We start from the raw sequence: 26,496 nt of genomic DNA, 5'->3' as shown, positions 1-26,496 counted from the left end.
CTCTGTAACTCAGGCGTTCAGACCGGGGTGCTGGTGAGACAGGGCTGTAAGGACAGAAGAGGACCCTGGAGAGGAAGACTGCGTGCCGCCCGGGACGTCTGCGCCTCTGAAGGACGCTGGCACAGGTGCTGCAGGCGTCCTAGGCCAGGGGTACCGCCTGCGGGAAGTGCCAAGGCTGAAGAGCCGCCACGTGCCCGGGAAGGTCGGCTGGCCGTGGAGAAAGGGCCCCGGGAGGGTGGCAGAAGCCGCGGGTAGGTGGTGGTGGCGGAGAACAGGTGCCCAGGGCCCGAGCGCCACGCCGGCTCGTGGGTCCGTGCTGAGCAATGCGGAGCCAGGTCACACGCGTGGTCTGGGGCGCACCCATCCCCTTCCAAACCGAGCCCCGCAGCCCCCCGGGGCGCCTGGAGGCCGGGGTCGGGACGCGGTCAGAGGGGCACGCGCGCGCCGTGGCCGCGGGATGCGCCCCGCCCGCGCCGGGTCTCCCGGAGCCCGGGTTCGAGCCGTGGCCCCGCCGAGACGTGCTGCGGTGCCCGGCCAGGTCCTCCCTCCTCTGGGCCTCGGTTTCCCCCACGCCGGAGGTCTCCGAGGAGCCGAGACCGCGGCGGCGCACAGCCAGGCACCCACAGGCCGGCCCGCGGGGCGGGGCAGCGGCTTCCGCAGCGGGCGCGCCACCCCCCGCTCGCGGGAGCGCGGACGCGCTCGTACCTGGCCGCGCTCGGGAGCGAGGCGGGGCGGGGCGGGGCGGGAATGCCCCGCCCCCTGCGCGGGAGGGCCAATCGGAGGGGGCGGCGGGCCCCGTGTGGGGCGACGCGCTGGGGGCGGGGCCTGCGGGCGCTGAGGAGAGTCCGCGGGCTGGCGGCGGGAGGCGGGCGGCTGGAGGAGGTGGCGGCGACGGCAGCCGGTCCCGGGACAGCGACGCAGCGCGCCGGCTGCCGCGACAGAGCCGGCCAGGCTCCGCAGCCCGCCGCAGCCGCCGCCTCCCCGTGAGGGCCAGAGAGCGCGGCGGCGGGCGCGCGGCCTGTGAGGGCGACCGGAGCGGCGGGCACGGCGCGGCGCCGAGCGTCCTGTCAGGCGGCCGAGGGCGCCGCGGACCCGCGCCGCGATGATGCCGGTGGGTGCGGGCGGCAGCGGCGGCTTCCTTCACGGGCGGCCGGCCAAACCTCCTTCCTCCTGCGACTCCCGGCCCCCGGGGGCCCGCGCGAGCTCGACGGGCCGGGCGGGAGGGGAAGGAAGTGGCCTGGCGGGCGCGCCCGGTCTCGGCGCCCCCCCCGCGGGCGGGCAGGTGGGGCGGCGCCGGCTGTCAGCGCGGGCTGGGTCGGGGGTCCGGGGATCTGGGGGCCGGGGGTTGCAGCGGGGTCCTGGAGCGGGGGCCGGCGTGGTCGGGAGTCCGGGGGCAGGGGGGGGTGTCCCTGGCCGGCGCCCCCTCGGCCGCCAGCGCGGCCCTTTCCTGCCGAGCCTCCACGGCAGGGCTACCCGGGAGGGGAAGCCGGGAGGTGGGATTGGAGCCGGTCAGTTCACCCAGCCCCACCCCGTCCGTCCTGGCGGGGGGTCGGGCGGAGAGGCGGGGGTGTCGTTTGGCGCTCGCCCCGTTTCAGGGTCTCGAGGCGCCTCTGTGGGCCGCCCCCCCCCGTCTGAAATTTGCTGGTGTCGTATTTGGAGTCGGCAGTGTGGGCACCCCCGTGTGGTGTTCCCACGCTGGAAACCCACATTTCTCCGTAGTCCTTTTCGTGATTTCTGAAATCCTGTTGTATTTAGGAATTTACTTGGGGACTGGATTTTGAGAGCCATGTTAGGCATTCCCTTTTACCGTACCTTCGAGATTTGTACATTTGGCGTTATCTGGCCTGTTGCCACCGATTTGAAGGTTGAGCTAGGTTCATTTGTGCTGTGGTGCCGCCTTGTCCTGCCCTCAAGGATGCGTTCTACTAGCAGACACTGCTTGTTAGATTGCCAGGCTCCTTCCGGAGTTTTTCCTTTACCTATCATCTAAAGAGCCATGAGTGCTGAATTATAATTTTTCTATTCTGGCTTTTTGTGAAGTAAATGTCTTGATTTATGAAAAAATGAAGGGCGGGTGGTACCCAGTTGGATGTATTGGTTTTCTGAGTGCCTGTATATTAAGTAAAATTCTCAAAGACATTTGTAGTAAAGTAACAATTTCGCCTACAGTTTCTACATTGAAAATCCATTTCAGAAGGAAAGTACCGTTTCTCTTGCATTTTCTGCTTGAATACTATTATTCCGCCGTGCTGCACCCAAGGACATTTAGATTAGATTTTTTTCTCCCTGATCTTTCAAATCATTTCCTGTCTCTTGGTAATCTCTTCTGCCCTTTTCAACTGATTCCAATGCATTGCCTTTGCAGAGTCTTAAGATTTGACCTAGTTGATCCTTAGATCCTTCTTTGGCATTAGAGCTTGTTGTATTTCTAAATGTTTGGTTTTAAATGAATGATTGTCTTGTAAAGAAAGAACTGGATCAGCATCAGAAGATCCAGGATCCAGTACTGGTTCTGCTACTTTTTAGCAATGTGACCTTGAACAATTCAAGGTCTCCAAGCCTGGAATTACCTCTAAAGTAGGGATAAAAACAGACCAATATCTGATGGCTGTCCTGAGGATCAAAAAGGATGATGTGTCCAGAAGTCCTTGTTAAACAGAATGCCATGCAGATATGCTTTATGGTTAATATGGCTCTGAATTGTCAATTTCTAATTTTAACCTCTGCAAGATAAGTCATTTGGAAACAGTTCTCTCCCTAATTCTCCCTGGCTAGATTTGGAAAAGGCATTATGGTGTTTTGGAATTTTGAAACCACTTTTAGCTAAATCCTGTAATTGATACTATAGTAATATTGAAGCACACCTATAAAGTTTTGACTGATTTCATCATTGTATGATGCTTCATTTTAAATACTCTGTTAAGGAATTTGGCTTACATTTTCCGTATGATACATTCAGATGTTTTATTTCTCTGCTCCACATAATTAGAATTTCTAGTCTACCTGACCAGGTTTTCCTTTTCAGAAGTTTGCTTGGCTGGCAGTTGGGAAATTTCTTTGTGATACTCATAATAATCAAATACTGTTTTTAAAAAACAGGCCTATTAAGTATTTAAAGCACAGTGCTTTTATTTTAAAATGCCTTCTAGAAACAGATGGTATTTCTCTTAGTGCCACTTTCAAGGTCTTTACTTTTGTATTTCCTTCTTGTTCCCTAAGTACGACTTTTAAGATTGAGTCCTTCCTCTATAAATGGAGTTGGGGGTTGGTTGTAAATTTCATAGAAGTTTTAAGGACATGCCATTCTTACTTGGTACTGTCTTAAACTGTGCCCCCAAGATATAAATAAGATTTTTCTTTATTATATATTTGGTGTTCATCATCATCATCATCGTGAATCATTGAAGGAAGATTAGATCATATTTTGCAGAGTTTGTATAGAGTAGCACTACCCAATAGGAATGTAATGAGCCACACAGATGTGATTCAAATTTGTCTAGTAACTAGTATTATTTTTAATAGTTTATTTTGTTAACTCAATATATTAAAAATATTATAACTAACATATAATCAGTATGAAAAAATTACTAGTGATACTTTCCTTTTTTTTTGGTACTAAGGTTTTGAAATCCAGTGTGAATCCAGTGTGAATCCACTGTAAATCCAGTGAAGTTCTATGTATATAGCACACCTCAGTTCAGACTAGGACATTTCAAGTGCTCAGTAGCACATGTAGCTAGTGGCTACTATCTTGAACAACATAGGTTTAGAGTGTATGCTATTTTACTTACTTGAGAATTGGCAATTAGTATGTAGTGTCTGTAATAACTTTTAATTGATCAGATGACTTACTGCAGCAGCCAGTCTCTCAGCTGTTGGAAATGAATATCTTGCCATGTTCTCATATGACACAATAAGGTCTTTGTAGAAGTCTTCAATTTGCTTATTACATCAAGTTTCATGACTGTCAATTTTAAACAAAGTTATATTTTTGAATTTTCTGTTATTAAAATATCATTGCATTCTAGTATGTGTGGTCATTCACCTTTTTTCAATGGATGACATTTTAAAACAGTTTCCCAGGGGGAAAAAGGGACCACAGTTTAAAGATGACTTGTTGGCTGGTCCCTAACGTCTGGACCTGAAATCATTAAGGCCATACCTAAACAACTTTGATAGAAATAAGGATTTTAATAAAGGTAGCCTGGTTCAGAGCATGAAAAGGCTGAAAAACTGCCTTGATCATTAGCATCATTCTTTTCTACAGAATGAACACTTTGCAGCTGTAGAGCTTTTTGTGCACAGGTGAAATGTATCTGGAGCATGGTGCTAAGGGTACTTTTTTCTCTTTGAAAGGACTGTTGACTTGGGTAAAGGAAGTTCTATGGCTCTGAAGTGTGTATTATTTGTAAGAAAGGCACTCTGGTGGTAGTGTTTCGGTCATGTTAGCAGTGGGACTCCTTACCTCCAGTAGACACCATGCAGTGTGATTAGTTGATTCCACTTATTTCTGTCCTAGGAGCTCTTTCAGCATATTCACTAGGGGCTGTGGGTTACATTAGTTTGTGCTCAATATTTAGCTCTCATTAAACAAACATTCAGTTATTTCAGGTATTCACTTTCAATGATGTAGAAAACATTTTGAGGTTCTGAAATAGATTCCTTTTGAAACCATCAGCTTTCATGTAATTTACAAAACAGTGAACTGGAAGCAGAGAGGCTAAGGTTCTAGTCCCCACTTCTAACTCTGTGACCTTTGGACTTAAATTTCTTTGAGCCTCTGTTTTCTTACCTGTAAAATGAGTTGGTCCTGGTCTTTTCCAAGTGTTTGTGATTGGTCTAATAGTTGATACGTGGCATATACTTTAATGAGGGTCAATAATATTCTCATTGGCTGCATCAGAGGTTGACGCAACCTATCACTTGTTTCGGCAATCTTTTAGTAAGTGCATTCACTGCCCAAGTATTTTGGTATGATAGAACTGATAGAAGCAGCTCAATGGATGTTCATTATTATTGTTAATAATTAAGTCATTTGATTGGCTTTAATTTCTAGCCTAATTCCGTAAACAAAACACTAAGGACTGGAGAAGATTTTTTTTTTTTTTAATTCTAGTGACTCCTTGAACTGTAGCCCTTCAGGCTGCTCCTGGCTTCTCTATCCATGGGATTCTCCAGGCAAGAATACCAGGGTGGGTTGCTATTTCTTCTCCAGGGGATCTTCCTGACCCAGGAATCAAACCCGAGTCTCTTGTATCTCCTGCATTAGCAGGCAGGTTCTTACCATTAGCACCACCTGAGAAACCCAGTTAAGTCATTTTGGCCGGTTTTATTTTGTAGCCTAACTCAGTAAACAAAACACTCAGGACTGGAGGAGTTTTTTGGTTTTTTTTAAACTCTGGTTTCTTTGAGACAAAAATTACAAAGATAATATTACCATTTAAGATAATCAAACTATTTCTAACTTTTGGAGTGCCAAAAAGTTCACAGAAGGAAAAGGAAAGCTTCGATCATACAAAGATGCATATATGAAAGATTTGTTATTACAGTTTTATTGAAATTAACAATAATCTTTAGGAATAACTCTTCTGAAGGCTACAGTATTAAGTACAGCAGTAACGTTTTCCAGCTGTTTAACTTCCTACATTTAATTTAGTAGTAGTGAGCACTCAGTGAACGGCGCTTATCATTACGTGCTAACACTGTGGCCTCTGGGCTTCCCTGGTGGCTCACTGGTAAAGAACCCACCTGCCAGGCAGGAGATGCGGGTTCGATCCATGGGTCAGGAAGGGCTCCTGGAGGAGGAAATGGCAAGCCACCCCAGTATTCTTCCTGGGGAATCCCATGGATGGAGGATCCTGGCAGGCTAAACAAGAGCAGTTGTGTCTTATAGGCTTTGTGGTGGTGTCTTCATATTTATGGGAACTGAGGCTCAGGAGGAAAAGAAACTTGGCTAAGGGCCCCCAGTTACTTAGTGGTAGAGCACTGTTGGGAAACAAACTGACTCAGAAGTCCTTGCTCCTGGCCTTTGTGCCGGTCACTTACAGGAGTTTGCTACAGTCACGGCGTTCTGCTCGTGGTGTTAGTAAGTTGAATTAGGCTAAATACTTTCACCTGATGCTTAGCTCAGTTGGTGCTTAATATTTAAAAGGATCTCATGGTGAACCTACCTGATAAAAGACGATAGTTTTCGCCATCTTGAATTTGGGGATGACTCCGTGTTAAACATAAATGTAGGGCTTCCCAGGTGGCTCAGTGGTAAAGAATTGGCCTGCCAGTGCAGGAAATTCAGATTCGATCCCTGGATTAGGAACATCCCCTAGAGTAGGAAATGGCAATCCACTCCAATATTCTTGCCTGGGAAATCCCATGGACAGAGGAGCCTGGAGGGCTACAGTCCACATGGTCACAAAGAGTTGGACATGACTGAGCATGCACAGACGTCTTAAATGTATCCTTCCTTTCTCAGCATCCTATTTTGAAAAGTCTATGTCAGTGTATGTGCCTAAGAGTTACTTAGAATTTTTAGCAAGATAGAAACTTAAAATATCACCAGGTTGCTGTGTTGAAGTTACATAACTGGTTGTCAGTGTGCATTTTTGTGTGTTTGCACAGATGGGCAATAACTTCTCAGCAAGATTTTGGTGGGATTTTGATGTCTGAAAGTGCTGTTGCCATAGTTATTTCACAGACTGTGATTCTGGGGCTGAACAGAAGAATGGTGGTATTCAGGTTCTATTGTGACACTTTCTTGGCTTAATTGCTTTGTTTTATTTCACTGCAAAGATAGCCATATGACTGTTGTTCATACTAATTGGTAAGCAAAAGCTGCTGTTACTATACTCTGTAAAATAAAAATCTTTGCTAGGTGACATCATACAGAACAATAAAAGACTAGAAAATGAGGTAGTTTTGATTAAAATTAATAAATGACATTCAGAATGTTAGTGTACAATTCAGAACAGGGTCTTGCTAGCAGTACTGTGTGTCCAGAGAAACTGTTAACTGAAGTTTTGACCGAATCATGCTTTATAACATATGTTGTGATTGTAATCATTGTAGCTCTAGCAAATGCAAAGGCCCTGTGGTAGGAGCAGGCCCAGCATACTGGAGAAACAAAGGGATGTCTCTGTAACTGGAGCACAGTGTGTGAGGGGCAGGGTGGAGGAGATGAAGTAGGAAGGTGGTGGTGAGTGGATGGGTTAGGATCTTACAGGGCCTTGTGTGTTACTATAAGGGCAGAGGACACAGAGAGACATTTCCTTTGGAAGAAAAGAAACAGTGGTTTACTTGTTAAACACAGTGGTTTACTTATTGCATCATAAGTAGTTCTGAATCAGTAGTCATTGCCTGAGGGACCTCACTGTAGCAGGTAAGAGTCTGGGCCCTGGCATCCGTTGGCTTAAGTGTGGATTCTGGCGTCACCAATTGACTCTCTGACTAGTTCACTGTCTTTAAACTGAGGATAATAATAACAGCAACCCTAGGGTTGTTAGGATCAGTGGATTATCACATTGAAAGTGGCCTGTTGTGTAGTCAGTGTTCAGCAAATGTTATGTGTAATAAGTTAAATTTCCTTTGGGAAGCTTTCTCATCTTTGCCTTAGCCAATTACGTCAGTAGAGGCACTCCTCTACTGGTGTGCCCTTTTTTTTTTAGATGTAATTCACATACCATTAAATTCACCTTTTGATGTGTACAATTTAGAAGTTCTAAGTTTATGTATAAGACTGTGTTGTAATACAATCTTTGTATTACCTTGTTTTGTATTGTAATATAATACAACCTTTGCCACTATCTTTTCAGAACATTTTGCCTGGTCTACCTTTGCAGTACTTGTAGTTGAAGTCTTAAACATTTGTTTGTGTGACTGGTTAATGTCTTTTTTTGTCCTAGACTGTAATTTCCATCATGGCAGGAGCTTTTTACTGTTTACCACCAGTGCCTGTCCCAGTGACTGGCCACATAGTTGGTGCTTGGTGACCATTTGTTGAATGAAAGAAGGTATGATGTGGAAAGTAGTGTCAGATCCCTTTGTGAAGAGGTGTGCATGTGCTCTGATGGGGTTTGCACTTGATCCTATGGGGTGATCAGAAACCACCAAACGTTTTTAAAAAGTGGAGTGATACAGTCAGATTTGTATGGTGGAGGGAGAATTCTGAAACCAAGGCTGGAGGAGTAGACCATGGAGTGAAGTGAAGTGAAAGTCACTTGGTCGTGTCTGACTCCATGGACTCGTCCGTGGAATTCTCCAGGCCAGAATGCTGGGGTGGGTAGCCTTTCCCTTCTCCAGGGGATCTTCCCAACCCAGGGATTGAACCCAGGTCTCCCACATTGCAGGCTGATTCTTTACCAGCTGAGCCACAAGGGAAGCCCAAGAATACTGGAGTGGGTAGCCTGTCCCTTCTCCAGGGGAGCTTCCCGACCCAAGAGTCGAACTGGGGTCTCCTGCATTACAGGCGGATTCTTTACCAACTGACCTGTCAGGGAGGACCATGACGTAAGGCAAATTAAAAAGAAACAGGAAAAACAGTTAGGAGACCAGTTGGTACAGATCAGACTTGACCGGAAGGTGAAGGGAAAGATCCAGTAGGAGGTAAAAGAGATCGGCTGGAGTGAGAGGGTGTGTGGAGTGTGTGTACATGTGAGTGTGTGTGACCAAGAGGAAGGAAGTACAGTGGCTGGAGCTGAGGATAACAGGTTTATTGCTTCAGCAGCCGGGCTTGTCTTTCCTGTGATTAAGCTAGAGAACACGTAGAAGGAATCGGTTTAGAGGCCTCTAAGGGGATGAGTGAGGTTTATTTGGAGTGTGTTGAGCTTGAGACGTCTGCTGTATCCAGAAAGATGTTACTCTTAAAGTAAAATATATATGTTAAGTTAAAAAAATCATTTTTCGTATATTAAGTGATTTTTAATGTTGTGTTTTTGGTATTTGCTTCCTGGGCATTTGTGGCACACCACGTGCATATGGCATCCCTTGTAGTTGTTATTTTGCCTGATCAGCCCCACCCTGAGCCCCACTAGACGCCCTGCATGGGGCAGTGGCTGGCCTGGGCCTCCGCCATCTTTATGGAGTTTATACGCACACTGTTTATAGCAGTGTAACGTGTGTCTCCGCATTGATAGTTTATGTTTTGCTTGTTGTTTACATTGTATGCTTATATTTCTACTTAATGGCAGTCTTGAAAATAATATCAGTAAATAACAACTAAACTGTTGAGTGATCAAAATATGAAGACAGATGAAGTAAAATTTGATGGCTTTAGGATTAATAGTAAAAAAGCCCAACGATAGGTACAAAGAGTATTTGTGATAGAAATACACATGTAAAACAGGGGGCCTAGTGGTTATCAGCTCAGACTCTGGAGCCAAGACTGTCTGGTTTCAAAGTCTAGCTTCGCCACCTACCAACTCTGTGACCTTGGACAAATTATTTAACCTCTCTGTGCCTTATTTTCCGCTTTAAAATGGGTTTAATAAGAGTATGTTTCAGAAGGCAGTTGTGAGGATTGCCAAGTGCTTAGTGCATTCTGTTAATGTAAAATAGCACTCAGTCATTCCTGCTCCTCTTAAGTTTTCTCCAGTAGCTGCAAGACCTCACGGCAGAGGGTCCTGCGTGCACTGTACCCCACCTGGGTAGAATGGCTGTGTTCTTCCTCCTGAGAGAACTAGGTGGTGACTGTGAAATCTGTCAAATTGCTAGGTCAGAGAGGGACAGTTTGCATTTCTTAGAAATAAACGTTTACCTTCTCCTTCCAGTACCCTGTTTTATTGAGACCACAGCTAGAACCAGCTGGTATTCTCTTCACTCAGTGCTCTGTCCCTGAGTGGGAGAGCCAGCCCTGTCCTTCTGGTCTCCACCTAGTTGGCACATTCCTGAGCACCCTGTATAAAATGCCCTTCCCTGACTGCACTTCATTTCTCTTTAGAGTGCTTACGTCCACTGGCAGTTACTTGTGGAGGCTCCATGAAAGGGGGGCTTCGTCTTCTTTTCCCACTGCAGGATCCCCAGTGTCTCTGGTCGACACTCATTAAGTGCTTGTTTACTGAATGGCCTCGGCAGGCATTTAGGAACCATCCCTTTATGCTGGCTTTGTGCCAGGCCTGGCACAGTCCCTGCTCTCAGTGAGCTCACGGTGGGGAACAGGCCTGTAAACAGAAAGTGCCGTTCTGGAAGATAAAGGCTGTGCGAGTGTCAGAGTGCAAGCTGCGGCGGGGTGCAGTGGTGAGAGGGGTCTTCTTGCCCTCGGGATGCCAGGAGCGTTTTCACAGAGGACACGACATTTGAGTGGAGTTGAGAAGGGTGGGGAAGGGATTTAGATAGAGGCCTTCACTTTTGTGGTCTTGTGGCTCAACTGGCAAAGAATCCACCTGCAAAGCGGGAGACCTGGGTTCAGTCCCTGGGTTCAGAAGATCCCCTGGAGAAGGGAAAGGCTACCCACTCCAGTATTCTGGCCTGGAGAATTCCATGGACTGTATAGTCCATGGGGTCGCAAAGAGTCAGACGCTACTGAGTGACTTTCACTTCACATTTTCAGGGCATTGAGATCTGAATTGGTGTGGTGTGTTGAGGGAAATCAAAGGCAGTGGCACCCCACTCCAGTACTCTTGCCTGGAGAATCCCATGGATGGAGGAGCCTGGTGGGCTGCGGTCCATGGGGTCACTGAGAGTCAGACACAACTGAGAGACGTCACTTTCACTTTTCACTTTCATGCACTGGAGAAGGAAATGGCAACCCACTCCAATGTTCTTGCCTGGAGAATCCCAGGGACAGGGGAGCCTGGTGGGCTGCCGTCTATGGGGTCGCACAGAGTTGGACACGACTGAAGTGACTTAGCAGCAGCAGCAGCAGTTGAGGGAAGTTGCTTAGAGCTTAAGGCCTGATGGAGCAGGGGGGCTGGTGAGGTAGACAGAGGTCAGATTCCGAGGACCTTGTATGACCTGCATAAGAGTTTGAATTTCATCCTGAGAAACACGAAACTGTTGAAGTTTGTTTTTTAGTTATGTTAAAATGTGCATAAAATTTACCATTTTAGCCATTTTAAAGTATACAGTTCTGCGACATTTAAGTACATTCACATTGTTCAGCATCCATCACCACCATCCATCTCCAGACTTTTTTCATCTCAAACTGAAACTGTTGCAGGGTTTTAAGCAGAGTTGTAAATGCTCAGGTTTAAGTTGGCCTTAAGTGTCTGGAATCCATGAGAAGAGTCTGTTGGGGTCGTCGAGACAGGAAAGGTCTCTGAGCAGTCAGAAGAGCCGTCAGAGAGCCGCGCACTGAAGCTGGCTTGGAGAAGGCCCTCCTCAGCCCTCACTTACCCTGGACTCTAACGTGGCACACAGTTTTAATTTACCTGGCTTTTAAATCTTCACAGAGGCTGCAGTCAAGGTTGCTGGAGGGTGTAACTATGAGCAGACGGGCTGCTGGAAACCACAGAAAGAAACAGCTTTAAGAAACCCCAAGGTTGTGGTCTGAGGGTGGGCATCCTGACCTCAGTCACCACCAAGGATAGCATGATGACAGATTACAGACTACACACAGGGTGGTGGTTAAAGTCCTCATGATGACTGAGTCATCAAGAAAAGGGTAAATAGCATCAGTAACATAGACATCAGTTGGACACATTTAGATGAGCTCTGTCCAGCAGCAACTTAAGGTGAGCCACAAATGCAGTTTAAAATCTTCTGGTAGCCACATAAAAAAGTGGAAAGAAATGAGTGAAACTAATTTTAATAATATATTTTATTTAACTCACTATATCCAAAAATTATTTAAACATGCAGTTAATATTAAAACATGATTAGTGAGGTATTTTATGCTCTTTTTCCATACTGAGCCTCTCAAATTCCAGAACATATTGTATTCGTATAGCACATCTGATTTTGGACTAGCCACATTTCACATTCTCGATAGCCATGTGTGCTGGTGGCCACATCGAATGGACAGCACAGTTTCAGATTTGGGGCTCAGACAAAGGGGTTAGAGCCTCAGCTATTCAGAGAACGCTATCATTCATAAGAATTAATTCCTCGAGGATTATACATGGCTGGTGTTTTATTGTAGCAGTTTTCATTAACTGATTTTTGCTTTTATGTTTGAAAAACTGTTGAGAGACAGTGTAACACAGTAGTTAAAGAGCACGGATTTGGGGGTGACTGAGTTTGAATCTCAGCTATTTAATTTCCTACCTGTGTGGTCTTGGGTGAGTTACCTAATCTCTCTGTGTTTTAGTGTCCTCATCTGTAAAATGGAGGTCATAGAAGTACCTACCTTATTAGGTTTTGTAAAGATTCAATGAATTGTTAATATGTAAAGAACCTGTGGCTGGATGGCATCACCGACTCAATGGACATGAGTTTGAGTAAACTCCAGGAGTTGGTGATGGACAGGGAGGCCTGGCGTGCTGTGATTCATGGGGTCGCAAAGAGTCGGACACGACTGAGCGACTGAACTGAACTGAAAGAACCTGTAACAGTGGCTGGTGTATAATAAGCACTATAGATGTGTGCTTTTATCCCCCACATGTTTGGTATCTCCAAAATGTTAAATGATCTTGATTCAGTAGACTTAAAAGACATTTTTGCTTTAGAGATTGCTTCGATAGGTGTTTTCACAGATGAAAACATGTTAAATTGTAATTTTGTGGGGATACGTTCTAACTGATGTCTTTGGGTAAATAACTTTGTTTGCTGCAACATTGAGGGTGCTAACAACCACAGAAATAGTGTAATTAATAATTAAAGGATTTTAGGATTATGAATAAAATTAGGAAAATTTGAAAGGATGATTTTATCAATATTTAATTACTAGTACTGTTAGACTTCCTGGTGGCTCAGATGGTAGAGTCTGCCTACAGTGCAGGAGACCCAGGTTCGATCCCTGGGCTGGGAAGATCCTCTGGAGAAGGAAATGGCAGCCCACTCCAGTACTCTTGCCTGGAAAATCCCATGGACAGAGGAGCATGGTAGGCTACAGTTCATGGGGTTGCAAAGAGTTGGACAGTACTGAGCAACTTCACTTTCACTGTTATAATTAAACTACTCTCTCTCAGAAATACTGTGTCAGCCCTACTATGTCTGAGAAGACTACCTACTTCTAACTTTTTTCCTTCGGTATTGTCAGCACTGAATTATTCTGAGAGTTTCATCTTCTACTCTTATTTGCAAATAAAATAGAAAAGAATAGCAAAAGTAAAACCAAAATATAAAAAGATCACTGTTTAGCATGTCGAAGATGTTTGAGAGGAGGTCCTTTATCACCTTTAAGAGTGAAACATGACTGGAAACATAACCAAATTAGGGTGTGGTTATTTAAATGTCAAGTTTTTGGCACAGAAGAAAGAAGTGCTTAATGGGGGTAATTTAATCATGGCCATTTTCATCTGTCATTGATTGGTGGTCTGTGGAACAGTTAAGCAGACTCTCTACTTAGAACATAATCTCCATACACAAAAATAAACTCAAAATGGATTAAAGACCTAACTGTAAGACTGGATACTATAAAACTCTTAGCAGAAAATATAGGCGGAACACTCTCTTGACATAAATCGCAGAAAGATCTTTTTTTCATCCACCTCTGAGAGTAATGAAAATAAACAAATGGGGTGGACTTCCCAGGCGGCACAGTGGTAAAGAATGCCAATGCAAGAGATGTAGTTTCTGTCCCTGGGTCAGGAAGATCCCCTGGAGACAGAAATGGCAACCAACTTGAGGATTCTTGCCTGGGAAATCCCATGGAGAGAGGAGCCTGGTGGGCTACACAGCTCATGGCGTTGCGAAGAGTTGGACATGACAGAGCGACTTAGCGCACACACACAAACAAATGGGACCTTATTAACTTAGGAGTTTTTGCACAACTGTGGAAACCATCAACAGAACAAGAGGAAAACCCACAGAATGGGAGAAAATATTTACAGTCAAAGTGACCAACAAGGGATTAATCTCCAAAATACACAGACAGCTCATGCTCAAAATAAAAAAAACAAACAGCTCAATTAAATGGGCAGACCTAAATAGACATTTCTCCAAACAAGACATCCAAATGGCCGATAGGCATGAGAAAAGATGCTCAACATCACTCATTATTAGAGAAGTGCAAGTCAGACCTGTAACGAGGTATCAGCTCACACTGGTCAGAAGGGCCATCACCAAAAGATCTACAAACAGTAAGTGCAGGAGAGGGTGTTGGGGAAGGGACCCTCCTACACCATTGATGGGAATGTACATTGGTACAGCCACTGTGGAAAATGGTGTGGTTTCCTTAGAAAACTAAAAATAGAGCTACCATAACCTTCAGTCCCACTCCTGGTCATATATCTGGAAAAAATCATAATTAGAAAGGATACATACACCCTAGTGTTCACTGCAGCACTGTTCACAATAGCCAGGACTTGGAAACAACCCAAATGTCCTCAATAGAGGAATGGATAGGGAAGGTGTGGCACAGAGATACAACGGAGCATTTCTCAGCCATAGAAAAGAACGGAATGACGCCACTTGCAGCAATGTGGACGGACCTCGAGGCTGTCATGCTGAGTGAAGTCAGACAAATACCGTGTGCTATTGCTTACATCTGGGGTTTAAGGAGATGCTACAAGTGTACAAGTTCACAGAACATGCAGAAAACAAACTCGTGGTTACCAGGGGCAAGGTGATGGGGATGATAAGTTGGGAGATTGGAATTGACATATATGCACTGCTATACATAGAATAGGTCTTTAATAAGAACCTGTTGAATAGCACGGAGAACTCTATTCAATACTCTGTAATGACCTACATGAAAATAGAATCCAAAAAAGAACGGTTAAATATTTACGTATAACTGACTCGCTTTGTCATACAACAGAAGCTAACACAGCATTGTAGATCAATACTCCAATAACCTGGAGGAGGAAATGGCAACCCACTCCAGTGTTCTTGCCTGGAAAATCCCATGGAGAGAAGAGCCTGGTGGGCTACAGTCCCTGGGGTCACAAAGAGTCAGCTGCAACTTGTGCACTCCAGTTAAAAAAATGGGGAAAAACCCAATAACCTGCCTGCCTCCTTCCTCCCACAGGCATTGCCACTCCCGTCATGGCTGACTCCTTCACTCTCAGCCCACACGTTGCTTCCTTTGGCAGGTCTTCCCTGACGCTGGCGTCCAGGTCAGGCAGTCCTCCTGTGGGCCTTGTGGCACACTGCAGTTTGCTGCTGGTCTCCTGGTATCCCTTCGTCTCAGCTCCAGGTTCTGTGAGGGGGCAATGTCGACAGGGCGTGCTCAGCGCCTTGCTGGGTTCAGTGAAATACTCCTAAATGAATGAATGAGTGATCTATCCTGTCAGTGTGTCCAATTTATGTTATATACATTGTCAGCCTTTGCTTTACACTAGGTTTTGGTTTTACGTGTCTTATTACACTGCAGTGTCTTGTCATAAAACAAACTCAGGAGTCTAATTTTAATCTCCTTATATGGTTATTTGCCTCTAGGATTGAACAGATCCTCAAATATTGTTAACAGAGAATACCTCATGGTCCAGTGGGTTTCTGGTAGGAGTCCTCCTGCAGAATTGCTGATAAGCAGATATGAAGGCTTATATGGGGTAACTAAGAGGGAAGGTGGGCTATTTTTATATTAGTGATAGCAGCTACTTATGCTTTCAGTAGTCAAGTCAAAGTAGCTGAGTTCCATGACTAAATTTAATGGAAAGTTGTCTTTTGTGTTTGTTTTGCCAGCTTTTTGTTATGCAAAACTGTCATTAAAGCCTCTTAATCTGCAGCTTTATGGTTAGTGATGCAATAGTCAGTGAGGTGTTGGCTAATATTCAGAGAAGTCTGATGCTAGAGGTTGCCAAGGTCAGAATTCTGCACCACTGAAGAGTCAGGACTGTAAATTTAGGAGGAGTAATTTTTTGGAGGCTCAAATACACATTTAGATTTTTGTATTAAATAAAATTTCACTGCCTTCTTACCTCGCCATCTCCCTGCCTTAGTGGTACGTAGCAAACTCTCCTTTGAGTGCCTTTCGTTTTGTTTTGAAATTTTCAATCGCTTCTAGGTTGCAGCCATATTAGTTTGTCATAAAACTGTGGATTACTCTCTCCATTACTACAAAGTGAGGAGGGGTCCAGGATGATAACTGCTAAGGTCCTTTCTAGTGCTAGCTTCTTACAGTGTTGTGTTCATTAAACAGAGGGGTCTCCATGCGAAAGCCCTCTCAGGGAAGTTCCTGGAGAAGCAGGTGGGCTCTGAGCTTGCGTTGCATCCGAATTCTGAGACGGAGAGGGGCCAAGTGGCCCAGCTGAGAACGGGAGGCAGTTCTCTTCTGGGCGGGAGAGCTGTGCTTTCAGCAGGTACGTTCGTGCCTCCAGGATGCGCCAGGGCACTGTGAGAGGTGAGAATGGCGTGGGAGGGCAGGTACCAGAAAACTGACATTCAGCAGCTGTTTATACAAGTATTTACTGACTTTGATAATGTGCCAATGCAGTGCTGGGCATTGGAGACTTAAAGACACTAATTCACTGTCTTGAAGTGGGTTGTAGTCTAGTTGACAGAAACATTCAAGACAGGTGTCCTGTGGGACCCAGTGTTTGAGAACACGGGCTTTGGAATCAGGTAGGCCTGGGTCTAGCCCTGTCCCTGCCACTTACTGTGTGACCTTAAGTCACATACCTGTCGGGGCTTTATCTCCTCATCTGGAAGTAACAGCGCCTCTTGCTCAATCAATTCTGGTGTGGCCATAGGGAGAAATAATATATAGCCTTTTTAAAAAAAGAGGCAGAACTGTGTAAATTCTTGTGGAAAAATGCCTCGAATTGTTGGCTGGAAAACCGATTTTCTATTTAATGTGGTCTCACTGGGAAAAAGAAGAGTTTTGTGGTGAAGAGAAAGGTGTGCAAGGATATATACCAGCTGTTTAAAAGTGTGAGTCATTGGGGGAACCATCTTTTTATTACATCTGTTGTTAGATTAAAGAAGATTACATGTGTGTTAATTTGCCACCTAAAAAATAAGAATAATAGAAAAAAGAAAAACCTCTTCCCCAGGATATGTGGCAGGACTGAATGATATGCATGGAGAATGCTCAGGTGAGGTCTAGCACATAGTGAGTGTCCGTCATTGAGTGGGTGCCGTTACCACTATTGCTGGACATAGCAGCCAAGGAGGACGGCAGAACCCTTGAAGATTGAAGCTAGGTTCTGTGGTTTGAATTTCCAAAATCAGTTGATTCCTTGATTGTAGGATCTTGGTTGTGTGTGGGGGTCCTTGATTGTCCCCTGGGGCCCAGATCTGGGGACTAGGGTCCTTGTGGTCCTGAAAGAGGAGGACCCTCTGAGGGGTCAAGTGTGCTAAGCCTACGTGAAGACCTCTCCACGTCTCTTTCTGTTTTTTGAGGATGAGAACAGTGCCTGCCTCATCTTGAAGGGAAGGAGAAAGGTGGCCTGCCAAGCTGTGATAGCTATCCAGAAAGAGACCTGGGAGCCTCAAGGGCGCTGTGGCTTTCTGTGTCATCCCTGGGTTTAGATTTGGACCTTGAGCCATATAATCCTTTCTGGACGCTGCTCCTCCTTCCGTAGAATGGGGATGACGCTCCTGCCGCTCTCATTGACATGGCATAAGTAATTCTTTTCCTTGTTTCTGTTGGATGAGGGTGGATACAAATTTTTTTGAGGTAGGATTGATGAGTCATAAGGCTTACTTTTCATCTGCTGGTGAAGTAGAGAGTTGGAATGAATCTTCACTAAAAAAAGAAATAGATCTGTTTCTGTAGTTTCTGTTTTCTCTTTAGACCTGATTTTTTAAATATTTGCTGCATCTTGGAACTCTTTCCTTCAGAGGGTTTTGTTGCAGATGAAACAGTGTAGCTTCCTGGGTGTAACTTATACTGATGCCCATACATCCAGGTGTACAAGAGAATGTCTCGGGTTGTTGCTTGTTGTCCTGGCAGTTTTGCCAACTCTTTTTTTTTTTTTCACTCAAAGTGGCCATGTTTTTAATTATATGGATTTTAATTGTATGGTCACCTCAGTTATATTCCAGTTGAATTCCTTGGACTTACTTATTTTTAACTAATAAGGTCACCAAGCTTTCTTTTTCAGGATCCTGTTGATAGTCATGGAGTCATTTTCAGATTTTATTATAGGGCTGATTTATGATTAGCTACTCTTTATAATTTGCACATGATAATGTATTCCTGTGTCAATTTTGTTTCATGGTTCTCTTTTGTAATTTAATTTCAGTTCATTTCTGTAATTTTTAAAGTTCTGGGGTTTTTCTGGTTTTCACAGTGCCCAAAGCTGTTGCCAGGTATTTAAATGAAAAGGGGAGGAAATTAGATTTGGGAGAATATTGTATGTCAGACTTCTTGCTGGACAGTTCCCAGACCTTCTCGAGCAATATTAAGTCAACAGTGTAACTAAATAAACTGCTGAGGGAGAGGAAGCCTGTCTGGCTGAGAATCAAGAGACCTGATTTCAGTCTTGGTTTTGTTACTAATAAGATTTATTAACCTTGACAAATTATTTCCTTCTCTGGGCTTCTGCCTCCTCATCTGCAAACGGGGAAAGAGGGGTGGTTATTATAGATAAGTCTCCTTTCTGGCTCCAGGATCTGATGACTGACCTTTCTGACGGCTTAAATTTTAAATTCTCACTGTATCTCTTTTAATTGCATTGAATGCCTTTATAAATGGATTAAGAAGCAAATGGTCACTTAGGCTAACTCAGACTACCAAAAAATATTTTTTATCTGTTTCCCCAAACAATTCTAGTGACTACTGAAAAGAAAATTGAGGCACCTGTGTACTGTCCTCTCAGATTTGCAGCTTAAAATGTATGCATTTAATAGGACTGGCATGAATATTACCTTAGGGAACACGTTGTTTTATTTTTGCATTAAAATCTGGATCCTTGTGAGACACTGAGTGCTGAGCCAACAACAGTCACTAGTTTTTGCCAGCAGAGAGGGAAGAAAACTGTTTTGTAGCAGTGTATGGAGCAGCAGAATTTGGTTACATAGGCTTAGGCGAAAGTGAGACTCTTGGAGGGCACAAACAAAACCCTGCGCACACCAGAACCTAAGGGAAAGGAGCAGTGATCCATAAGAGGCTGCTCCAGACTTGTCTATGCGTGTTTGGGAGTCTCCTGTAGAGGCGCGGGTCAGCGGTGGCCTGCCTTGTGGCCGGGGCGCTGGCAGCAGCAGTCCTGGGGGTGCAGCGTGTGCTGGAGTAAGTCCTCTGAGGAGGTCGCAATTAGCCCTTCCTTAGAGCCCGTAATGCTACCTACCATAGGGACTTCGAACTGCAGGGCAGGGCCACCTTAGGCCAAACTACTGGGAGGGATCACAGCCCCCACCCATCAGCAGAAAATTGGATTAAAGATGTACTGAGCATGGCCCTCTAGTGGTAAAGAACCCGCCTGCCAGTGGAAGAGACTGAGAGATTCATGTTCAATCCCCTAGAAGGAAATGGCGACCCACTCCAGTATTCTTATCTGGAGAATCCCATGGACAGAGGAACCTGGTGCTACAGTCCGTAGGGTCGCAGAGTCAGACAGGGCTGGAGCTATGAGCACGCATGCAAGCACACATGAGCATGGCCCTGCACACCAGAGCAAGACCCGGTTTTCCTGTCGCCAGTCCCTCCCGTCAGGAAGCTTGCATAAGCTTTTTATCCATCAGAGGGCACAGAAGAAGCAAGAACTGCAATCCTATGGCCTCTAAAACAAAAACCACAATCACAGAAAACTAACCAAAATGATCACATGGATCACAGCCTTGTGTAACTCAGAAACTGTGCGCTATGCCATGCAGGACCACCCAAGACAGATGGGCATGGTGGAGAGTTCTGACAGTACTGGAGAAGGGAATGGCAAACCACTTCAGCATTCTTGCCTTGAGAACCCTGTGAACAGTATTGTTGATGTTAAGTTGCTCAGTTGTGTCTGACTCTTTGTGACCCCATGGATGGCAGCACGCCAGGCTTCCCTGTCCATCACCATCTCCCAGAGTTTCCTCAAACTCATGTCCATTGAGTCAGTGATGCCATCCAGCCATCTCATCCTCTGTCATCCCTTTCTCCTCCTGCCTTCAATCTTTCCCAGCATCAGGGTCTTTTCCATGAGTCCGCTCTTCGAGTTTGGTGGCAGAAATATTGGAGCTTCAGCTTCAACATCAGTCCTTCCAATGAATATTCAGGGTTGATTTCCTTTAGGATTGACTGGTTTGATCTCCTTGCAGTCCAAGGGACTCTCAGGAATCTTCTCCAGCACCACAGTTTGAAGGCATCAGTTCTTCAGCACTCAGCCTTTTTTATTGTCCAACTCTCATACTTTACATGACTATTGGAAAAACCATAGTTTTGACTATATCAACCTTTGTCAGCAAAGAAATGTCTCTGCTTTTTAATACACTATCTAGGTTTGTCATAGCTTTTCTTTGAAGGAGTAAGGGTCTTTTAATTTCATGGTTGCAGTCACTGTCTGCAGTGATTTTGGAGCCAAGAAAATAAAGTCTGTCACTTTTTCCATTGTTTCCCATCTGTTTGCCATTAAGTGATGGGACCCAGAGCGATATGAAAAGGCAAAAAGATATGAAACTGGGAGATGAGCCCCCAGGTCAGTAGGTGTCCAGTGTGCTGCTGGTGAAGAACAGAGAAATAGCTACAGAAGGAGTGAAAAGCCAAAGCGAAAACGACACCCAGTTGTGGATGTGTCTGGTGGTGAAAGTAAAGTCTGATGCTGTAAAGAACAGTATTGAATCGGAACCTGGAATGTTAGGTCCATGAATCAAGGTAAATTGGAAGTGGTCAAATAGGAGATGGCAGAGTGAACATCAACATTTTAGGAATCAGTGAACTAAAATGGACAGGAATGGGCAAATTTAATTCAGATGACCATTTTATCTACTACCGTGGGCAAGAATCCCTTAGAAGGAATGGAGTGGCCCTTATAGTCAACATGAGTCCGAAATGCAGTACGTGCGTGCAGTCTTAAAGACAACAGGATGATCTCAATTTGTGTCCAAGGCAGACCATTCAGTGTCACAGTAATCCAAGTTTGTGCACCAACCACTAATGCCAAAGAAGCTGAAGCTGAACGGTTCTCTGAAGACCAACAAGATCTTTTAGTAGTTGTTTAGTTGCCAAGTCGTGTCTGACTCTTCTTGACCTCATGGACTGCAGCACGCCAGGCCTCCCTGTCCCCTTCCTGCCATCTCCTGGAGTTTGCCCAGGTTCATGTCCATTGCATCAGTGATGCCATCCAGCCATCTCATCCTCTGTTGTCCTCTTCTTTTTCTGCCTTAAGTCTTTCTCAGCATCAGGGTCTTTTCCAATAAGTCAGCTCTTCATATCAGGTGGCCTAAGTATTGGAGCTTCAGCATCAGTACTTCCAATGGGTATTCAAGGGTGATTTCCTTTAAGATTGACTAGTTTGATCTCCTTGCTGCCGAAGAGACTCTCAAGAGTTCCTCTAGCACCACAGTTCAAAAGCATCAACTCTTTGGCCCTATGCTTTCTTTATGATCCAGCTCTGAGAACCATGCATGACTACTGGAAAGACCATAGCCTTGACTATACGGATCTTTGTCAGCAAAGTGATGTCTTTGCACACTGTCTAGGTTTGTCATAGCTTTCCTGCCAAGAAGCAATTATCTTTTCAATTTCATGGCTGCAGTCACCATCCACAGTGATTTTAGAGCCCAAGAAGAGAAAATCTGTCACTGCTTCCACCTCACCCCCTTCTATTTGCCATGAAGTGATGGGGCCATATGTCATGATCTTAGTTTCTTTAATATTTAGTTTTAAGCTGGCCTTTTCACTCTCCTCCTTCGCCTGCATGAAGAGGTTCTTTAGTTCCTCTTCACTTTCTGCCATTAGAGTGATGTCATCCGCATGTCTGAGGTTGATGATACTTCTCCCAGCAGTCTTGATTCCAGCTTGTAACTCATCCAGCCCCACATTTCTCATGATATACTCTGCATATAAGGTAAAGAAACAGGGTGACAATAAACAACCTTGTCATACTCCTTTCTCAATCCTGAACCAGTCTGTTGTTCCATACAGGGCTCTCTAACTGTTGCTTCTTGACCTGCGTACATGTTTCTCAGGAGCCAGGTAAGGTGGCCTGGTATCCCCATCTCTTTTAAGAATTTTCCACAGTTTGTTGTGATCCACAGAGTCAAAGGCTTTAGCATAGTCAATGAAGCAGAAATAGATGTTTTTCTGGATCTCTCTTGCTTTTTCGATGATCCAGTGGATGTTGCCAGTTTGATCTCTGGTTCCTCTGCCTTTCTAAATCCAGCCTGAACATTTGGAAGTTCATGGTTCACGTACTGTTAAAGCCTTGCTTGGAGAATTTTGAGCATTACTTTGCTAGCGTGTGAAATGAGTGCAATTATGCGGTAGTTTGAACATTCTTTGGCATTGCTTTTCTTTGGGTTTGGAATGAAAACTGATCTTTTCCAGTCCTGTGGCCATTGCTGAGTTTTCCAAATTTGCTGGCATATTGAGTGCAGCACTTTAAAAGCATCATCTTTTAGGATTTGAAATAGCTCAGCTGGAATTCTATCACGTCCACTAGCTTTGTTTGTAATAATGCTTCCTAAGGCCCACTTGACTTCACACTCCAGGATGTCTAGCTCTAGGTGAGTGACCATACCATCATGGTGTTCCGGGTCATTAGGACCTTTTTTGTACGTTTTTTCTGTGTATTCTTACCACCTTTTCTTAATCTCTTCTGCTTCTGTTAGGTCCTTACCCTTTCTGTCCTTTATTGTGCCCGTCTTTGCATGAAATGTTCCTTTGGTATCTCTGATTTTTCTTCAAGAGAGCTCTGGTCCTTCCCATTCTAGTGTTTTCCTCTATTTCTTTGCATTAATCATTTAGGAAAACTCTCTTTATCTCTCCTTGCTATTCTTTGGAACTCTGCATTCAGATGGGTATGTCTTTCCTTTTTCCTTTGCCTTTTGCTTCTCTTCTTTTCTCAGCTATTTGTAAGGACTCCTCAGACAGCCATTTGGCCTTTTTGCATTTCTTTTTCTTGGGGATGGTTTTGGTCACCGCCTCCTGTACAGTGGAACCTCCGTCCATAGTTCTTCAGGCACTCTGTCAGATCTAATATTTTGTGTCACTTCCACTGTATAATCATAAGGGATTTGATTTAGGTCACACCTGAATGCCCTTGTGATTTTCCCCATTTTCTTCAATTTAAGTCTGAATTTTACAATAAGATTTTTTGCCCAGAGGCCATCCAGGCTGTGGAATAGGTTCATCTTTGGATTCTGTAATGAGTCTCTACTAATTTACTCTTCTGTATTCATATCATACTTTACAATGTTTTGCTTTTCAAAGAAACGTGTATTATACATTTGAGTTCTTCAATTATAACAACAATAGTTTGTTTCTATCTCATGACTTTTGAATAGCGATTGTTTCTTACAGTTTCACAGGGAAGAAGAACTTGAATAGTTCTGTGCTTTTTTTTTGTTTTAGGTGTTCACTGCTTTGTTCCTAAACCCTTCAAGTAGTAACTTAAGCTTTGGAGTCAGACACTCCTGGGTCAGACACTCTGGCACTTCCTAGTCATATGACCTTGGGCTGTCCTTTACTCTGTCTGCAGCGAGGATCATCCCAGCACCTCGTCCCATGGACTCTCGGGAGAGTTCAGTGATGTGATGTGGGTAAATAAAGAGCCTGTCTGCGAACATAGCAAACACTGAAGTAATAGCCATTTTTGCTATTAACAAATTGTAAAAGTCCTTTGAAGTTAAGTATCTTGTTATAAACTTCAATTCTCATTTTAAGCACCTAAGATATGTCAGTACTAGCAGAATTAAAAAAGGAACGCTGTAGCTCTGTCTGTGTCCTACTTCCAACAATCAGTTTTTGTAAGCATAAAATATAGACAAGGTATTTATTATGAAAACTTATTTAAAAACCCTGAGATCTTGATTTTTTTAAGTTAACGACAAAACTTAGTCAAGTCTTTAAAAAAAATAATGGGTTTTGTGTGGAAATTAGTAACTTAATGTTTAATTTACCCTTTATAGTGATTTCCAGGTCCTGGTTACAGTTGTTATTGAACAACTAACTTTGAACAAGCTAACATCAAACTTTTCCTTCAGTGGACCTCACCTAATTAGGTGAAACCCTATCCACCATATCACTCTGCTGTACCAACAGTGGTCTGTCTTGTTTCATTAGGACGTCTTATCATGGCTCATGTCATTAGTGCCTGAATTTAGATTCCATGAAGCCCACGAGACATCTTTTGAAGTACTTTTTTCTTTGTAAATGGCATAGATAATCTCCAGGCACTGAGACTTTTGTTTTCTACACTTGAGTTTTGCTTGGTTTTCTGAAGAGGAGAAACATTTTGAGAATGGTTAACTCAGAGCATTATAAGCAAATTCAAAGCAGCATCATGCTTTTTAAGAGCTGGCTCAAACCTGAAGGACAAAATAGAGTCATTTGTAAAAAGATAGGAGGGCTATTGGACTACTTTTCTTTGTAAATTGTGTTCTGATTCTGTACAGATAGTATTGTCTATACACATGATTATATTAAAGTGCTCTTCAGAGACATTGCTTTACTAATTATTCCTGTTTTGAGTTTTATTTCCTGCTGGCAGAAGGATTACTACTTGACTTTTGGTATTAGCAGACATGAAAAAACAGGATTTGTCTAATTATAAATCTTTATTACTAGAGAAAAGAAAAATAAATACAAAGAAATGATATAATATTTATTTGAAGTTATTTCCATTGGAAAAAATACTGATAGATTGAATAATTGGTATAGCTAGATATTTTTAAAATTACAGTTTATTGATATTATAATTCACATACTATCACATTCATGCCTTTGAAGTATGCAATTTAGTGGTTTTCATATATCCACAGGTTTTAATATATCCACAGGTGATGTAACCATCACCACCAGCTAAGTTTAGAATGTTTTCATCACCCCGAGAAGAACCCTGGTACCCATTGGCAGTCACTTCCTATTCCTCTTTCCTCTCATCCCCTGGCAGCCACTCATCTGCTTTCTGTGTGGACTTGCCTACTCTGGACATCATGTGTAAGTGGAGTCATACAGTGTGTGACCTTTTGTATCTGGCATCTTTCGCTTGGCATCATGTTTCTAAGGTTTATCCATTATCTAAGAAATGTAGCATTCTCTTCATTCATTTTTATGGTCAAGTAATATTCCATTGTGTAGACAAATATACAACATTTGTTTGTCCATTCATTGGTTTTGACTATTTCCACATTTTTGCTGTTATGACTGTAACTATATTTATGCTGTAATTTTTTTGTTCAAGTTTTTCTGTAGACATACTTCTCTAGAGTATATACCTAGGATTAGATCAGTGTTTTTCAAAAATACATATAGGAATATATTTTCTTGAATTTTACCAAGAAATATGTAGAAAAAGGAAGCCTTATTCTGAGAATTGTTAATATACCTAATTTAAAATTCTGTCAGGTCAATAAAGGGTAATTAAAGCATCTATTAGGAGATCATCTTTATAGTTGAATAATTAGAAAAAAATGCATGATTCTTTATTCTGGTTCCCTTGTATGATTAACTTGTTCATTTCAGATAGTTTCAACTGTAGACACTAGATAAAACTTGGTTAATTGAGAATTTACTTAGTAATGGCAAGTATATTCTAAGTACAAAGGTGTTTGTTAAAATTTTGCTGTTTTTCTTTTTCCTTTTAGAGTGGTTTAGAGTAGTGATGCAGACCACAGCTTTGAAGTCGTCAGATCAGGGTTAAATCCTGGTCTGGCATTCATTAGCTTGGCGACCTTGGACAAGTTATTTAACCTCTCCAAGTTTCCTTTCCCTGATGTGTAAAATGAAGGGTGGTATTTGTCTCGTAGAGTTGGTGTGAGAATTGAGGATGTGTGAAGTGCAGATGGCAGTGCCTAGGAATAAGCACTGGTAAGCGTTGATGGGAGCGCCCTCCCCCAGGTGCTGGTGGTTTATTTGATCCTGGTGGGTTTCATGAGACCCTGAAAGCAGTATCTTCCAAACTTCATGGACCATGACCCACACTAAGAAACACCTTTTACAGGATGCCCCAGACTTAAACACACTCTTGTGTCTCTCTACATGAATACAGGCAGTCAGTATTTCGGGAGATAGCACTTAACCTTTATCATGTGTAGTGCACTCTTATTTTTTTTATTTTAAATTAATAGACTGTTTTCTAGAACAGTTTCAGGTTTCCAGAAAAATTGAGGCCCAGTTTTCCCTATTAGTAACATCTTGCTTTAGTGGGGTGCATTTGTTAATGAACTAATGTTCATACATTATTAACTAAAGACCATAGTTTCCATGAGGGTTCACTATGTCTGTTCTACAATTTTGTGGGTTTTAACAAATGTCGAGCATCTTTTATCTTCCAATATAGTATCATACTATGCAGTTTCACTGCCCTGAAAAATTCTTAGTGCTTCATTTACTCATCCTTCCTTCCGCCCTCAACTCCTGGCAACCACTGACTTCTTTTT

The 26,496-nt window shown here is 43.7% G+C and overlaps 1 protein-coding gene across 2 annotated transcripts in view; it reads left to right on the top strand.

The window, feature by feature from the left end:
- The first annotated feature begins 823 nt into the window (after positions 1-823).
- Positions 824-26,496, top strand: part of PPP1R13B (protein phosphatase 1 regulatory subunit 13B) — a 69,546-nt gene continuing 43,873 nt past the window's right edge. Inside the window, exon 1 of one of the 2 annotated variants that reach the window (XM_043489292.1) lies at positions 824-1,111. In XM_043489292.1, coding sequence (XP_043345227.1) covers positions 1,103-1,111 — 9 coding nt within the window. In that variant the 5' untranslated portion in view covers positions 824-1,102. The remainder of the gene's footprint in view (positions 1,112-26,496) is intronic. The other variant, XM_043489293.1, reaches the window with a different exon arrangement.

The sequence above is a fragment of the Cervus canadensis genome, chromosome 17, assembly GCF_019320065.1.
Source record: "Cervus canadensis isolate Bull #8, Minnesota chromosome 17, ASM1932006v1, whole genome shotgun sequence".
NCBI classification, from domain to species: Eukaryota; Metazoa; Chordata; class Mammalia; order Artiodactyla; family Cervidae; genus Cervus; species Cervus canadensis.
This window is presented reverse-complemented; position numbering and strand designations above follow the sequence as displayed.